We start from the raw sequence: 18,666 nt of genomic DNA on the forward strand, positions 1-18,666 counted from the left end.
CTTTTTGCAATATTTCACTGGCCACAGCATTTGCCATGTTGTAGACTTCTTGAAGACAGAAGAATGTCTTCTTTCACCTTCCAGGACAATGTCACCTTTATATTCCAGTGTTTATCAAAATGTCTATCACATGATAAGTGCTCCTTAAAAATTAGTCAAAATAAGATAGTGAACAAAAACACCAATAGGTAGGTTCTACTTTGAGTAAACCTGACATTTATTTCATTTGTTTTAATATCAACTTATAACCAACTTTATAGAATCCTATCTACTGCAGAAAAATTCAGTCTATCTGTAGCACCTTTAAAATAAAAGACTTAGGACCACTTTTTTGCATGGAGTCAAAGCTATGATTTTAGAAACAAACAAAATAGTTTCCTGTTTGTTGAAGGACAGGTTTCTCCTGATTTTGCATCTTTTCACAAACATCCCTCCTTTTGTCAAATGAATGCATGCTACTAACAAAGCCCACAGCTATTAAGAGCCAGCGTAACAGATACACATCCCTAGAACCTTAGGAAAACATTGTGCTGAGCCCTCACAAAATACTACCCTAGTTTTTGAGCTTAAACTAAATAGTAGAGACCTTCAATCAATACTGAAAAAGGACCTTAAGTTACTGAGAAAGAAAAATAACTTCACATAATACTGTCAGCTTCCTCAATGTAGCCCAAATTGGCACCTATGGATCAGTTAAGTGACTTGGATTTTGGTGGGTGTGTTTTGATGTTGCTTTTGTCCTTTTCTCATTCAACATCTCACAGCCAAGGACACTGGTTCCATGCATCAAGTCTGAGGCTGTTTCTAATGTATTAGCCAACTCTGAAATTAGAAATCCAAGTTGGTACATAGTTTTCTATTTAATGAGTGTGCCCACAGTGCATAAATGGAGGCGGAATGATTCCATTTTAAAAGCCAAGCTCATCTTTTTTGAAACCTGTGATGATAGTCAGTGATGATAAAGAGTTAACCAAGCTTATTTAGACAGTGTTCCATGTATTAGTTTCATTAATAACAGTAATGGGTAAGAGTCTGTCTCAGCTGAAGAAAGAATTGCCCTACAGGATGTGAATAGACTACTGTGAATGTTTGACCACATTCCTTGTTGGATTTGAGATTGAGCACAAATTTAAGTTATTACTCATATTACTCATTAAATTTATATTTTTTCCTATTAGTGTTCCCAAGGCCTTGCCAAGGTGTCTTTCAGAATTCTAATGCTCCTGCTGTCTTGAATTTTGTTGAGGGGAAGAGCATGCTGACTGCTACAGAGAGAAATATATCTTTTACTGCCCTCCTTCCCCCCCGCCCTCCAGTCCTCTCCAGGCCTTCACACAGGCCTCTGCATTAGTCCATCTGGTTTCCTGGCCTCTTGAATCTCCCCACTCCAGTCCATCACACAGTAACCCCCCTAAAGCACACATGAAACCAGCCATTTTCCTACTTAAAAAAAAAAGAAGTTTGTGGCTATCAAAAAAAGTTCAGGTTTGCCTGACATGCAAGGCAAGGCTATTTATAATTTGGTTTTGATCTGTCTTCCCAGCTTTATCTCACTTACACTTTATACTCACTGAACTTGATTGCTAATTTTGCTCACATTTTCCCCACCTCTCCGTGCCTTTGGTCATGTTGATCTCTTGGCTATAAAGAATCTGGTCACCGATTTCCACATGCCTGATGTTAACTCCAAGTTGGAAATCATTTCTGCTTGATTTTCAAATCCCTAAGCATTGGGATGAGGTAACTCCTAAGCTCTCATTTCTTTTTCACATTTTGTGTTATATTTACTTCCATAAAGGTATTAGCTTGCTCTCCTCCCCTTCTTCAGACTCTAAACCCTTGAGATTTAGAAGATGAGTCAGACATTTCAATATTCTGGATAATTTCAGGCACAAAGCCAGCACATAATAGACATTTAGTAACTGTGAATGAATGAATGAATGAATGAATAAATGAAAATGATCTCTTCTACATCACACTATTTTCCCAATTCAATAACATGACAGGAACATGAGCCATTTAAGCAGTTTAATTATCTAACCCAAAATGTGGGCTCTGAAGATCAAAATGAATCTATATGCAACAGCTGAAGTGTCAAAACACATTAAAAATAATAATGCAAAAATAACCAGGTGTAATCTAAGCTGAGTATTTTCTTCTGGCACCTCTTCCCCTACCATTCAATTTAGAATTGTGTTCTGTAATTATCATATCTGCTTAAAGGTCCTATTTTCTGCTGATTCTTAACTAGCTAAAATACATACAGTTTTCAGAGACTGAAAATATTAGTACAAGGAATGAACTAAAGTTTTTGTTTGAACTTATTAAATGCAATAAAAATGCACCTCACTTAACATGGTAATTTTTTTATCAAATACTCAGCACTGTGAAATATTCAACCATCAATTTGAGACCCATAATTCTCATTGTACTTAGAAATTGGAAAATATGGAACGTAGTCTTTAACTTGGTTAACCAGGTAAGACCATTCAAATCCCTGGATATTCATGCAGGACCTTCTATCAACAATATATTGTTTTAGATTCTGTCAGTGAGGCAAAGAATAAGACATGGACCTCCTTGCCCTCAAGAAATTTTGACAAGACCAAAACTGGGTTAAAATTATCAGGACTGATAACACCCAGTGCTCAGTGCTTGGATTCACACTTCAGAAGAAGGCTCTCACAGTATCTAGCATGTGGCATGGCAAGTTTAAGAGTAAATCATGGACAGGTCCTGTGTCTATGCCAAAGGGGCAGCTGTCAGGGGCTGTGAAGGACCAACTGTCCACCAAATTCCGCTGAACTCACATCCATTTTTTTTCTCATTTTGTTCTGTTATGCTCACTGTTAGTATTTTGTTTAATTCAAGTTAGCATAATTTCTCACAGGAGTAATTAATAGCCTTCCAATATATCTCCCCGTCTTCTGTCTAGTTCCCTTCTATTCCACCCTCCACACTGCTGTCTATAGAGACTCCTTTCAGAAATACAAATGTCCTGCCAAAAATCTTGAAATCACTCCCACAGCCTTCAGGGTTAGGTGAAAGCATTCAACTCCTACCATGATCTGACTCTCTTTCTCTAGCTACTTGTCTCATTATTCCCAAACCTGGCCTGAAGTTCCAGCCACACCATACCTCTCCTCAAAGGGACCCCACAACCTTTGCTGCCATGCTTTTTCATAGCTCTGTCCTCAGCCTGTGACTTTGTCCCCTTCAGCCGCCCAAACTGAATATCTTTTAGTTGTCTTTCAAGACCCACCTTACTCTATTGATCTCAAATTCTAGTGGCTCCACTGCTCCATTCCCACTGTCACCTTCACCTCTCCTTACTTGAGCAGTCTGGCTCTTCTACTTGCCCAATTAGACAAGGCTTAATCAGTGACCAGAAGCCTCTGCTCTAAAATGAAGACATCAGTGGATACTTGTTACGTCCATCTTCTCATGAATAAATTGCCCCTCACATGGTCAAAGGCACCTAACACATTCCCATTTAACACCCCAGCTACCCTGCAGTGGCCAAAATGCTGCTCCTGAGCTTAGTTTCCTCCTCAACTCAATGACCGTTAAGACACTTCTCTTCTCCAAAGCACTCACTCACCCACAGCCATGAAAGAAACCATGAAGGGAACCCATGTCAGTTCTTCTTACCTATAAACATTAAAGGGACTCCAGGATTGTGTTTTGTTTTCGAACCCTGAAAACCATGAATGAATGATGCATCTCTTACCAGAAAGTTTGCCACCCTAAAACTCTGCTAGTAGCATGAGAAATGCCTCCTTGAACAAAGGAAATATGTAAAGGGTGTATTTGCAGGAATGACAGGAGCAACACCAGCAGGTCTTAGAGGGAAGAGAGGTGACCTAGAGTGGAAATGAACCAAGCCCTTGAGGAGAGAAAAAGTAGAGCATGTGGCTTCACAAGCAAGAGGAGCTGCAAACCCCTCTGTGCATTTAGAATAAATCAAAGCCTCTCAATGACCTATTAAGATCTGCACAGTGTGACTCTAGCTAAATCCAATCTCACTGTTTACCCTTCTTAGTAGCTTCAGGCACTCTGCCTGCCATCAGTCCTCAGATGTGCCACACCCTTTGCCCCTACACAGGGCCCTTTGCACTTGCTAGTACCTCTGCAAAGAATGAGCAGGTGCTTCATGTCTGGATCCTCCCCCTCAGTCAGGTCACAGTTCAATATGTCAGCTTCTCTGAAAGGCTGTCACTAACCATCCCATTAAAGAACCTATCTCCTATTTCATTATTTATTATATCGCCCCACTTTTTTTCCCTTTAGCATTTGCCATAGGGTAAAAATGTTTTGCTTCTTTACTTTCTGTCTTCTTCCCAAGAAAAGGACCTTTTTCTTTCATTCACTGTAGTATCTCCAACACTCTGTGCCTGGTATTAGGTAGGAGTTCAATATTAGTAGATAAATCAAAAAATGAATAAATAAATGAGTGAATGAGTCAGAGAGGAAACCAAGCAATAACATATAACAAGCTTTTTGTTCCTAAAAACTTGACCTCATCATCTGATTGGAACTTCTGTTTCTATGAACTCACGTGGGGATTGGGAGCCTACAATCAAGTTGTTAACTCCAATTAATTTGGTCCCCAAATCTTTGGAATCCCTTAGGCATATTGGATTGGCCAAGCACAAAGGGATTATGGTTGTTGGATGAAAAAAGGATTGTTTAAAACTAATATGGATATTCTCAAGCAAACCTCAGATATCTGGCCATGACACCCATCAGGCCAGACCCAGACCTTGGGCAGAGGATCACAGACAGACTATTTGCTGTTGGTTTGGTTCTCATGAGGATAGGCAGAAATCTCTGTTAGATTTTAGTTTTTTAAAAAAAATGACAGAATGTCATAACAGAATGTGTTGCAGGTGATGCTATGTGACCCTCAAGCATTCCACCTGATCTGTTTCAGGAAGGGCTCACTCTGTGGGAAGCCAGCCACCATAACAGAAGTATGTTAAACACTGGGAAAGGACCACAAGGAGAAAAACTGAGGCCTCCTGCAAACATATGAGTGAGTCACCTTTTCTTTCTTCTTTCATTCAACTTTTTACATTTTCTGGAATCACCCAGCCAAGCCACTTCTAAAGTCCCCCCACAGAAACAGAGAGATAGAATAAAAATTTATTGCTGATTTAGGCCTTTATACTTTGAGATAATTTTTACAATGGCAATAGTTGTACTGGTTGCCTTTGAAAACTATTTATTTATTTATTTATTTATTTATTTATTTATTTATTTACCTAGCATGCCTTTCTTTCCACTGGAACAGACTTTGGAGCAGACCTAGTACCCAAGTCCCCCTGCACAGGTATCTTAGGTAACTGAAGGTAGAGGAGTGCCACTGAATGAGGTGGCTAGGCTATCTATTATCTGAGCTATGAGCAAAAGCCAAAGGAAGATTAAGTGGGACAAAATCTGAGACAGACAACCCATTATCACCCAAAAGACCACAGCAGAAGTAACTCAAAGAGTAAAAGTCTCTCACTCCAGTGGTCTGCTTATTTTGAGGTAGGTCTGCTCTTTCAGATTCACGTACTACTTTAATGCTTTGAAGTCATATATAAGCTTCTTGTATCCCTTGGAAATTAATCTCCATTCCCACTAATAAAGGCAGAAGCTGCATTATAGAGAGAGTAATAAATTCTAGTGACCTCTCTGGGAGTATGTTTTCTCTTCACAGAACTTTGCTTTCCAATACCAGGCCCCTGTGAATAGTAAATATGATTTCTTTGCCTTTCTATATTCACTCCAGCTGAGATAGTGTTCTGAATGTGGGGAAAACTCCTTTATTAAAGCTATATAAGGCATTTTGTAAGTGATTCATTCCCAGAAACCTGAGAGTTGACAGTGCCCATTCTGTACTTGAGTTCTAAGCAAGTTTTATGCATTTAAAAATAGATAAGCCCCCAAACTCAACTGTTTTTTTAAGTTAATTATTAAGAGTTCTAGTTAGTCAATGATGAGTCACTAGAAATTGGTGTGCACAGAATCGGGAGTTGTGGGTCTAGCCATAACTTAGAAGGGAAACAGTCAAGTCACTTCTCTGAACGCTGCTCTATTAAAACAATACACACACAAAAGAGTATAATTTGATGATGTTTGATGTCCTTCCCAATACTATCTGCTCATAATGCTCAGAAACATTATTAAATTTTCAAATGAGTTCCTTTGCTCTGTGTCTTCGGAGGAGAATCACACCAGATTTCTAGTTTCCTCTGAGACACTGAAATAACTGCGTTTTTCCATTCTACAACTTTTAAAAGAATAAATGATAGAGATCTGCAAAATGTATATTCTATGTCCACCTAACTATAACTTCATAGTTTTTGCTGTCCACTATTTCCAAATAAGAAACTACCTAATATCTGTGTTTTATGCTAGCAAGAAGAATTTAAACTATAAAATCCTCTGAAGTATTTTGTGATCTTTGAATTTTATAATTTCATAATTCAGTGACTTCTTTTGTTTTTTACATTGGACTCCATATTCAGAAAAAGATGACTATTGTTCTTAAGTTAAAACTCGGAAGTAGAGACATCTGTTTTCTGAAACAAATAACTTTAAAGTTGAGTTAGTAACCAGGTTATGCATACTAATAACCATTTAGGCCAATGCTGTTTAAAATTCTTTCTTAATGTATGAAAATAATTTTCTTTTTTAAAATTTGATTTCCTACCTGAAGCAAAGGAAGGCAAGAATTCTAACACACTTCTATAGTTTTCAATGGCTAAATAGTGTGAATACCAAAAATTAAAAAAGGTGTAATTTTCTGTGCTATTAAATTATATACAAATAATGGGTGGAAAGTTACGTGTAGGTTACAGGAATCAAGATCAATGTAGAAAAATCAACTACATTTTCTATATCAGTAATCAACACATAAAAATAAAATTTCAAAAAATAATTTATATTAAGTGTTAACAGAAAATACTTGAGGAAAAATTTTAAAATAATGTGCTAACCCTTTAACACTGAAAACTATAGACTGTTGCTGACAGAACTTGAAACAATCATAAAAAAATAGGTATAGATGTTCATGGATTGGAAGACTCAATATTGTGAAGAAATTAAACAAATATCCCCAAATTGATCTATAGATTAAATTCAGTCCCATTCAATATTCCAATAAGCTTTCTGTGTAGAAATTTAAAAGCTGATTTTGAAATTTATGTAGCAAAGCAAATGATTTAGAACAGCCAAGCAATATTGAGAAAGACAAACAAAGTTGGAAAGCTTGAATTACCTGGTTTCAAGACTTTCATAATGCTAAAAGAATCAATACAATGTGATACTGGCATAAAGAAAAACAAATCAATGGAACACCATAGCTCAGATACAAAGAGACTCACACACAATCAATAGATTTTCAATAACGGTGCCAAGATCATTTTGTGAGGAAAAGAAGATATAGTATATACCTGCATTTCACGGTATATTTTATATAAATACTGTGTATATATAAAATATACTGTGAAATTTTTAAAAATTAGAAGAAAAAAATCATAAATAATTTCTTGTAAAATTTATTCAGTCAGGATCCTTTTAGAAGTAAAAGTGATTATTGGGGTGTCTGGGTAGCTCAGTTGGTTAAGATCTGACTCTTGATTTAGGTTCAGGTCACAACCTTGCAGTTCTTGAGTTCAAGCCCCGCATTGGTCTCTGTGCTGACAGTGTGGAGACTGCTTGTGATTCTCACTCTCTCTCTCTCTCTCTCTCTCTCCCTCTCTTTTTTTCTCTCTCTCCACCCCTCCCCTGCTCTCTTGCATTCTCTTTCACAAAATAAATTAAAAACCCATTTTAAAAAAGAAGTAAAAATGATTAAGAATGTAGGCTTTTAGGTGATTTTTTTAAGTTTTTGCTACCTCTATTTATTCAGCAATGATTGAGAACTTACTAAGTGTCTGTCATCATTCCAGGCATTTTGAATACATCACTGAGCAAAACAGACATAAATGCCTGCTTTCAAGTTGCTAACAATCTATAGTAGTAGGGAGGAAGACAGAAAATCAGGAAAACCCTAATAAATAAGTCAATGTTTTAGTGTTTTAAAAACTGAGAAGTTCTATGAAAGAGAGAAAGCTTGAAACACTGCCATATTGTGCGCTAGCTGTATCACACCACTTTTAAAAAAGCTATGGGTATACCTATATTTACTAATTAGTAGCTTTGTCCTTAGTAATTGATTGATAGTGCATTGGCAGTATTCCAGAAATAGGGGTTTGGAGTGTGTGCATGTGTGCATGCATGTGTTTGAAAGTGATGGTTTATCATCAATGCTTTATTCTCCAAGCTTTTGCAATATTTAATGTCTGAATAAACATATATCAAGATGTCACCTGGGGTGGGTGGAAAGGTTCGTTTCAAGGACACTGTATTCAAAGCTAATCTCCTCTCATGTGCTACTGAGTCATAGTCACAGTGAGTTATCAAGTCAAAGAGCAGCCCTTTTTGTCTTCTGTATAAAAGACAAGCTGCTCAAATGTTACAGAATTCAGACGCCCAAGTCATTAAGATGTGGTTGTACATAAAAGATGCAGCACTGATAACTCAAAATAGACAAGAAGAATGTGCTCTAGAAATAATTCTTCTACAAGTCATAATATCTGGCACAAAACATAAATAAAGCCCTATTTTTCTCCTTCAGTGCCCTGCTGTGAAGGAGTCACTGAGCCAACTTGTTATCTGCCAGTAACAGTGAGTTTCGGGAAGGCCTTCAGCTATGAAGAGACTCTGTATTTTTTTAACAAGACATAGACTGAGGATACAAGAAATCCCCCCCCCCCCAAAAGGCAATAGCACACCAACAATTCAAAAGCCTCTGAGATGAAATTATCCAAAATTCTGAAACACGAAGCCCCATGTTGTTTTTCTATAGCTAAAAACACACCCCACATAAAGTGTTTTTCATTTTTGTTCTTGTTTGCCATTCTTAATTACATATCTTGGAAAAATCCATCTCTAATCAAGCTTTATAGATGTACTAATGGACCTCCAATCCTAAATCTATACAGCATTAGAGGATCCTTCCATGATGACGTGTTTATTTGCCAGCTACAGCTTATGTTTTCCTGTCTCTTTGCCTATACATATAGGTATCTGCTCACATGGAAAGCCTGCTGCAATTCTACCCATATTTCCACTTCCCACTCAAATCCCTTTCCTGGGTGAAGTCTTCCTCAACCAACAAAATCAGAAGTGACCCGCCCTCAGCCCTCTTTATGCTCACACAGCGTGATCTTCAGTCCCACTACTTATCTGCTCTGGAATTGTACCAGGGCATTTCCTGACTACAGTGATCTCTCTTGGAGGCTCATAGCCCAGTTAGGGAGAGAACTGTAGGTTCCACACAAAGAACCCAGATTAAATGCAGATTGCATTCTCAAAATTCTCAAAATTGAACTGCAAATTTTGTTTTTAGAGCTATTAGGAACAATGATTCTTGGCCAGCCCATCAATGTTCACCTAACCCATATAGCACTTGGAGTACAGTATTAATAGCACCCTTTGCAAAATTATTTTTCTGAGAAAATGTATTGTCTCAGAAAAAAGTATTGTATGTGATTCTGTCCTACCTCTACACTGCCAACATCAATTGATCAAAAATGTTTAGGTGATCAAAAATGCTTAAATAGTTGTTGATGATATGCTATTAAGTGCCATGAATTGTTAACTGTCTTCCTAAAGAACCCGCAGGAATGATCCTCATCCTGTGGTTCCCAAGTCTCCACTCAGCAGCTTCTGTGAAACCCTATGTGAATTTCAAATGTTGCATATTTTCCATCACTTGAGAAAACATCTGCCAAAGTGCAGTGGGGAAGCTGGGTATTGGCCATATGGTGGCACGTAGAACTGTCTTACCTCAGCCTCCTAGATATTTCTATTAAAGGAACTTAGGCTTATTTTAAGCTATGAAATAGAGTCAACAGGTTGCTTTGTTTGGGTTGGATTCACAAAACACAATAGTTAATAAGATAATGTTATTTGGTCTTTTTAGCGTCTTCTCTCATATGGCTCATCTACAAAAGCAGTCATTAGCAAAGAGAGTTAAAGATAAAGCAGAAGAAGAAAATCTGCTTCATATATGGTTGGCTTCAATCTGAAAAACAGTCAATAAAAATATGGAAATAACAAAGACTTTGAAACGAAAGAGATTACAAAAGTTAAGCTAGTTTTCTACTCATTTCCTTTGCCTTCTATTCCTTTTAGATGAGCCTAGATTTTTCCTTAGAAATCAATGCAATTTGTGAAAACACAATCTTTCTCTGAAAGCCCAGTTCTGTGGCAGAAGTTGAAGGAGTTTCTCTTACCTCTTAGTTCCCCCATATCCAGAGTTGTCCCAAGCTGTTCTAATAGAGCAACTCTTGCTGCGTTCTTTTTGTGTTTCTTGCCATCATAATGTTGCTGGGCCATCAGAGGATTGTTAAACCAGGCTGCACAGAGCCCACAGTATCTGTCTGAATCTCTTCTTTGATAGGGAGATGTGACCACTGGAGCAGCGTCCACCCTTGGAGGCTTCAGTGAGTTCAGGGGTGTTGCTGTGAAGGAAAACAACCAGAGGGACACACAGGCCCGGTTAGTCCATTACTGAGTACGAGTACCCATGTCTTCAATATCTGAAGGGGGAAGGGTCTCATGTTCATTCTAGAGCTCGAATTCCAGAGTTGACTGAAAGCAGGAAAATGATCTTTGCCAGCCTTCATTTTTGAAGCTGGGATACAACCGAAAATTCCTAATTTATTGAGATCAGATTTCTCACGTTGTTATGCTTAAATCTGACCGTTCAGAAGACCATCCCTTATGAAGAAAGAAAGATGTTCAAAAACAAACTCTTGGAGGTAAGGGAGGGATCCATTAAATCGAAGCCAAAACTTGGAGGAAACGTTGAACAGTTATGGCTTCAAAGATTTTGAATGAATGAATTTGACATGTGTGCTATAACTAGAAATAACCAATACATAAAGGACTTGCCCAAGTGATAGAAGTAGATCTTTTCAGTTACAAGGACTGTACCAATTGACAAAATCGTGCTCATTTTATTGTCAGTTTCTTCTGTTTACTGTGATGGGTTATTTTCAATCCATACCTGCTAAAATTGATGTTGAAAGTATAATATTGTTTTAAAAGACCAAAAGACAAACACTATAGAGCAGATGTTGCTTTATCTAAACTGAAAAGGCATAATATCACTTGAGATTGCACAGCCCTAGCTATTAACTTAACACATTCCATTGTGAGCCTTCAGTTATTTTTGGTCCAGAAATAAAAAAAAAAAAGAACCTAACTTGAAGGAGTTTACCAACAGAAAGTAAAAATAACTTTCTTCTGTACTACAACATACAATGTGCTTTCATCCTCCCAATAGCTATGACTTGAATTACTATCCCATTTCTCACCTGATGGACCTCGCACAAGCCACATGATTCACTGACAGTGACATTTCTAGTTATGGGGAAGGCAAGACTCCAAATCAAATCCTTAATTTCCAAGGTCAATGTTCCTCACAATACCTCTAAAGACTCTTTTTATACTTCTTAATAAGCAATTTTATAATAAGCAAATTTAGATACTTTTCTAGACCTCAGTCATCTTTGTTTTACATAGGATTTAATTTAAATTTGGAAAAAGGTTCTAATCCAAATATTTTACAGAAGAAAAAGAAATTTAAATTCTCATATGCCCCATTAGTCATAATGCAATATAGCAGTACCTTCTGTTCATTCTTTGCTCCTGTAATATAGAGTAGACTTGGAAAAACCAAGAACATTAGGGCCATTCCAAAGAAAAGCTAAAATCTGGAACCTCAATAGTAAGTAATACTTAATCAGCTCCCCAACCTTTCAAATCAGTTTCGTGTGGGCTTTTTTTTTTTCAGATTAAATAACAAACATGCAAATAAATACTTGCTAAATAACATTTTGATTCAAGGAATGACTGTATTGTGGCAAAATCTTGAAAAAGTCTTTTCTTCTCAACCCAGAGATTTCACCAGATGGGGAAGTTTTACCTAGCTTGGATGAAACTTAATGGTATTATTTCTATAGGGACTTAGAGAAATAGGATGTCTCTTAAAGGCCTCATTACCAGATCAGTCATATATCACCATGTGAAAATAAAGCTGAAAAGTGGGCCATACCACACCAGCTGTTACCCAGTATCATTCTGTTGTGACTTAGAAATGCTAATAAAAGCTACAAATACTCAGTTGACCTGTATGTAAAAGGACTTCTACACACTTTTCAGAAGGAAATTGGATCTTGCTTCCAAAGTTTCCTGCAACCCTATCAATTTCTGAGGATTTATATCTATCTATTGTTTTTTTTTTTTTTTTATGGCAAGGAAAACATATCAAATGCTTGCGATCAGAATGAACATTGATTCTTAAAGCATAACTCACTTTTCTCTAAACTGGGCCCTAAAAAAACATCTGAGCCAATTTTATCTATTGATACCTCTTATACCACTTTCCAGCAGGAGTGATGCACAACAGAATGTCCATCAAATAAGATAATCTTATCTCTCACACAAGAAAGTAGGTTAACGCTGCATCTGTATTATAGCTTCTCCTCCTTAATAATTCCACTACCTGGTGTACCGCTGCAAAGTTTAATTTTTCTTATGCTCCTATTACCAACTGTCCTCACCAATCCCAACCCAGTTTATATTTCCTGTAAAGGCAAGAAAAGGCAGCAGCGTGAGAGAGTGGAAACCGTGTGGGATCAAAGTCAGAAATCAAGGTTGGATTGGATTCCATCACCCCCTGAGCTGTGTCACCTTTGGCAAATCTCTGATGTCTCTGGTTTCCACAAGGTTAAAATTCAGGGTCACCATCTCTTTAAAGCCCATAGTGTGCAGATGGAACAAAATTGTACAAGCTTGCTCTTTCTCTTTTATGGCTTTGACTGAATGCCAAATAGCGAGGTTATATGGGAAGAGAGCAGTTTCCAGATCATAATGCTAAATCTATGTGTGAGCATGGACCATAACATCCATAGTTCTTTGGCAAAAGTATGTTATTCTAATAAAATGAATACAAATAGGGTAAAGATTATGGTTTGGCTTGAAAACATGTTTATAACAAAACACTTTAGTTGATGTATAGTTCATTTTTATTTAAATTTCATGCTTTATGTTTTTATTCTAATTGCAAAAATATGTAGCTAAATACTGACTTCACCTCCTCTATGTACAACTTAAAACCAACAGTTCATTCATCAAAACCAGTAGTTTTCAACCTTGGGCGAGTATTAGACTCAGCAAGAGCTTTAAAAATCTCTGTGTCCGGACTGTTCCCCAGACCAATTCTGTTCAATTATATCTGAATCTCTGGGTAGGAGCCAGGAAGCAGGAGGCTTTAATGTCCCCTTCCCACACCACCTTGATCCATGCTTCCAAAGTACAGCCAATGTTGAGAATCACTAACACAAATATTGCCAAATTTTGTTTGAAAGTGACTACACAATAGTCTTCCTAGATCTTCACATAAAAGAAAGTCACATACTACATCCCACAGCAATAAAGCCAATTATTTTGTAGGCAGTAACTGAAATGCCACATCTTTATCTATGAGGAAGAAGGAAATAATAATTACTTGGCATTTTTTAAACCCCTAATCAATTTCTCCATTTAGCCAAGATATAAAAGTTTCTCCAAAATAGCAGCTAATGTTATACATTTATATTACAAAAATTAAATAACAATTCCGATCCCTTGTCCCAAGCAGAAACTCATATATACATTGAGTTGCTGAGACACAGCACCGCCTAACTTTGGCAGTCCCCCCAGCCTGGGCCACCATTCCTCTCCTCCTGGCTAACCACTGCCTTGCAGGGTGCTGTTCAGTTCCCTCTGCTCTGTGAGGCCTTGGAAACCCAAGTAAGTGGCTCTCCCTTCTCTAAACTCAAAGCACTTACTAACCACGCAATTCATTGGACATTTCTTAAACAGCGCCTTATAATCTTAGTTGTGCGTGCACGCTCGTGTGTGTGCATGGCTAAGGGAAATTAGATCATAACACTTATACATCAATAATGGACACTTTGGTGTGTGCCGTATTCTCCAATACAGGTCTGTAGTCCCTTGTTTCTACTCAGAAAAAATAAAAAACCTCTAAAGTTCAAATTTTTCTCCATGATTCATTTTTTATTAAGACATGACAAGAATTCAGAAGAGGTTATTTGTCATCTTTATATAAATATATATTTTCATATAAATTTATATATTTATATATATAATATAAATGTAAATTTAAAAATAAATATACGCGATATATGATATATATATAATCACTTATATAAACATACATACATGTTGCAATAGAATGATTAATGTCTCTAAGTATAGAGTGCTTAGATCTGCTAAAACATAATATATAGTATATGGACCTAATTACATAGTTAAAGTCTTACTCTCATAACACATTCAGCCCCCAGTATTTTGAACAGAAGATCAGGATCTGTAGCCAGTTCAGAGTAACTAAAATAAACTCAACTTGTTCTAATGCTTGAGACAATTGAAACAACTCAGTCTCCAAAACTTGATTTCTAAGAACCACCAGACATGAAAGCCATTTTCAATACCCCCTTTATGTCTTGCATAATGTTTGTCAAAGAGCAAGTTCTCAGTAGCTATTTGCAGACTGTTGGCTAAGTTGTCCTGAGTAATAGTTTGGAATACTATCTCTCTCCTATGTTTGCTTTTATCCTGGTAGAATAACCACAGGTGATCTAAGGACAAAAGTATTTTCAGAGCACCCTGTGTGCACCTCTCTCAGCACACCTCCTCACTCTGTAACGTAACATTGTATACGACCAGACTCTCCATAAGTCGGCACCTTGCCTGATGGCACTCGCGCAATGTATATCCCATGCCTTTTGCTAAATAAATGAATGGATGGATGGATCCTCTTTGTATTAGAAGTGAATAAAGTACTGGTGACCAAGAGTTTTCTTATCTCTTCTAAATTGTATCATTTAGGGCTTGAGTGCTGTACCAGTCAATATAAATATAAGTATTAGAGAATCACTGGCAAGATTCTGAGTGGGGGTGGGGAGGTGAAGCCTAAATTATAGAAAGGCAACCTGTCAAAGTGGAGACACACAGCCCAGTCTTCCTCTGTCTTTTGGTTTCAATTGGATATAACGGAAGTTAGTATTGTAACCAACTTCTGTCTGTTTGCCAAGGTGGCCTATTTCTGTACATTTTAGAGAGTTCAAATTATGCACATCATCCTGGAAATTTTACTTTTAAACAGGAAGCCATTTACTTGGATTCATTTAACACGGCATCTAAACCCTCACTCCAAGTTTCTGGCATGGTACCAACCATCCCAGTTTGCCAGGAACTGAGAAGGTTCCCAGGACGTGGCACTCCCAGTGCTAAAACAGGGACGATTCCAGCCAAACAGGAATGAGTTCGTCATTCTAACTTCTGGGGTCACACCCGATTTCACATCATACAGGAGAAAGCAATTAGTAAAAATTTTGGAAATAACTGCTTGGGAGATTAGAGCAGGTACTTTCTCAACCAACCAAACAGAATTTATCAATAGATCTCAAAGCTTTACTTGTCAGATCACCATGTGGGTATCCTTAGCCAGAAAAGAGGATAACACAGTCAGCAGGCAATGGTATTCTTACCTGCCTGTCTGCCTTCTGGGTCACGGCACAGGGTGCTCTTCAACCCCCAAATGTGCAGCTTTCATTGGCATCCCCTTCTCTCTCTCCTCCGTTACTCTCCTCTTCCTTCCTCTCCTGTCGTTTCCTTTCTACCTCTTTCATTCATTCCTGATGCTTTCTAGGCTTTAGGACTAACAAAACTTAGTCCATCCTCACAAAGGACTTGGAGGCTATTGAAATATTTTCTGGAATTTACTTCTTCCAAAGTATGTGGCTTTCTCACCTAAGGTGTTCTTATCCATAATACTAATTCTTCAGGTTTGTTTGACATTATGCAGTTTATTCCATTCTGTCTGTTCCATGTATTTTCTTCTTTAAGCTGCCCCCAAATCCTGTTTGACCAATAAGGTAGCTTTAAGTTCAGGGAGATAAGTCAGCTATCACAGGGTCCTCTAATAAGTGGCAAAGACAAAGGCAAAGGCCAGATCTTTTGAGTCAAAGACCAGCACCATAGTTTAATGCCAACTAGTTTCCAATGATGCTGAGGGAGCAATAGGCCAAATAAACAGTCAGAACACTTTTCCTGGGCTTCAACATCTGTTCTCAGAAGGGATTATTTGGAAATACGCATTTTCCCTAAAACAATTTTTTCCAATTCCCAGTGCCTATGATCATCTGCCTTTCCTTTTTCTCTTTTTGTCCCACCCTAAATCAAATTACTAACAGTAGGAATCCTCCAGCAAGTATCACTGTTTGAGGGCGGGGGGTGGGGGGGGGCGTTTTGTTTTTGCAAATGCTATTGACAGTTAAATGTGCCTAGGCCTTTCAGCAGCCTGGCTGAGGAGACAGCTGTCAGTGTGGATGGACAACTCAGTCTTCCAGTCTCTTCTGCAGGTAAATGCCTCAATTCCTGCAAACCAGGCAAAGGCAAGGCTCAAAGCGTATCTCTCTATGCATCTCTCCCAGAGGACAGGGCCTCTTGTCTAGATGGTACATGCTCAACCAACATGATCAATAAAAGAAGAAAAGGACTAGTTAATTTCAGGCACAATCACCTGGGTAGATTTTCACTTTTTCCTAGATGACTCATGATAGCTAATTTTAAATATTGAATGATTTTGTTAAACCTTACAGGGTTAAAAACAAGTGAGATGTTCGTATTTGGGGAGAGATTACATAAATTGTGGGCATCTACATTCTGAAATACAATGCAGCAATCAAAAACACATTTTAGAAAAAAAATTAATATTTAGTGACCTGGAGAAATGCTTAGGATATAATGTAAATCAAAGATGTGTTTATATGTAGGGTGTAAACCAAATTACTTATTAAATTATACACACCCACATATTTAAAACTATATAAAGACTTAGAAGGCTATAAATCAAGATCTTAGGAATGGTTATTTGTCAGTTGCAGATTACAGTGATTTGTTTTATACTAGTGGATATACACTCCTTGATGCAGAGGGAAAACATTTTTATTTTACAACTTACATATAGGCCACATTTCATGCTAACTTGTTTTAGTGCAAAGTGGAGAAAACACTGCTTAGGGGATGTGTGGCACCATAACCAGGTCTTAAATTGCAGAAGATTTTATTTGTGGTGATTTATTTATTAATTTATCGTTGATTTGGAGGAAAACAGGTTGGGAGAAAGCTGGCTCAGTCAGAATATGATGTAAAGGCCCCAGCTTCTCGTATTTCTCCAAAAGATACAGGGAAAAGCCGTTTTCCCACTGAATAGCAGATCCCCAAAATCACTCTCATTACTTAGATAAAATGAAGCAACTCTCTTCCTTTTCATATATGTTTGGAAGTGAGCTCCTCTATCCAAGGCTGCAAGATAGGAAAAGCCATGTGCCATTTCTTGTATGCCATGAATGAAATTAAAGAACACTATAAAACATTTCATGTTCCAAAATATGTACCAATAAACATTTCCTGAGAAGAAATAAAGGCGAGGATGGCTTATCACAATCATTATTCCAATTCAATTTTATATCAAAACTCTAATTATAATCAGCCTATTAACAGGAACTGCTTCCTCATCCACACTACATTCATATATCATGAGTCTTCATTATTATAGTATTCATAGATCATTGATTTTCATTAATATAGAATAATTCCCTCTAGTTGCAGTCACTGATTGGGTTCTAAATATCTTAAGTATGCCTGTTTCCTACAGAAACCTAATCTTTGAAAATAAGCCATTAAACAGAACTTTAGAGAAGATGAAAGTCCTTTTATAATTTTCTCATGTTGTTTGACAAAAGAATCCTAAGTCTGCGATACACCACACTCTTCTGTGTGTTGAAAACAGGGGGATAGACTGTAGGCTCCATGAGGGCAGGATCTTTATCTGTTTTGTCTGCCACTGTACCCCAGGTACCCAGAACCAGGTAGGGCACATAGTATGTGTTAAATAAACCCTTGTTGAATAAGGGCAGCAGTTTATTCCCATAAAGCTACCTGTGTGAGAAAAGGAATTTTACTTTAGGAAATTCTGCTAGTAGGAAGGCATCCTTCCAGTCCAGACTGATCTTAAAAACACCTGTCGCATTGTAGGTATAATGCATTCACAGCATTTAGACTTAGACACCATTCAGTAAAGGTGCTTTGCTTTTTCTGAGTTCAGTGTCAAAATCTTTGGTTATGGCCACAGTTCCCAAACTCTGTGCAGAGGTGCTCTGGGATGATGCAGTCAACATATAGGAAAACCATAGGATTATTTAAAATCCTAAGAAAAGCATAGAGATATCCATTAGACACCATGGCAACCACCCTCCTGAGGAAGTTCACAGTCTGAACATTGGATGCTACCACCCTTTGAATGAGTTCATATTCCTGTGAACCTGGATTTTTGGAGACTGCTGTCCACCTCCAATCTATCTAGCCAACCTGTGAGGAGCAAAAAACAAAGGTTAACAATGTCCAATCTAATCTAAAGGTTTGAGAAGCTATGCTGTGTCCAACAGGCAAATGCACCCATTACTGAATGTAATTATTTAAGGATGAAATGCA

At 37.6% G+C, this 18,666-nt stretch overlaps 1 protein-coding gene across 1 annotated transcript in view; it reads right to left on the reverse strand.

The window, feature by feature from the left end:
* Positions 1-18,666, reverse strand: part of ZMAT4 (zinc finger matrin-type 4) — a 248,482-nt gene that overhangs the window by 84,111 nt on the left and 145,705 nt on the right. The window contains exon 4 of the mRNA XM_049630076.1: positions 10,332-10,559. Within this exon, the coding sequence (XP_049486033.1) occupies positions 10,332-10,559 (228 nt within the window). The remainder of the gene's footprint in view (positions 1-10,331; positions 10,560-18,666) is intronic.

Source organism: Panthera uncia, chromosome B1 (genome assembly GCF_023721935.1).
Source record: "Panthera uncia isolate 11264 chromosome B1, Puncia_PCG_1.0, whole genome shotgun sequence".
In the NCBI taxonomy this organism is placed as follows: domain Eukaryota; kingdom Metazoa; phylum Chordata; class Mammalia; order Carnivora; family Felidae; genus Panthera; species Panthera uncia.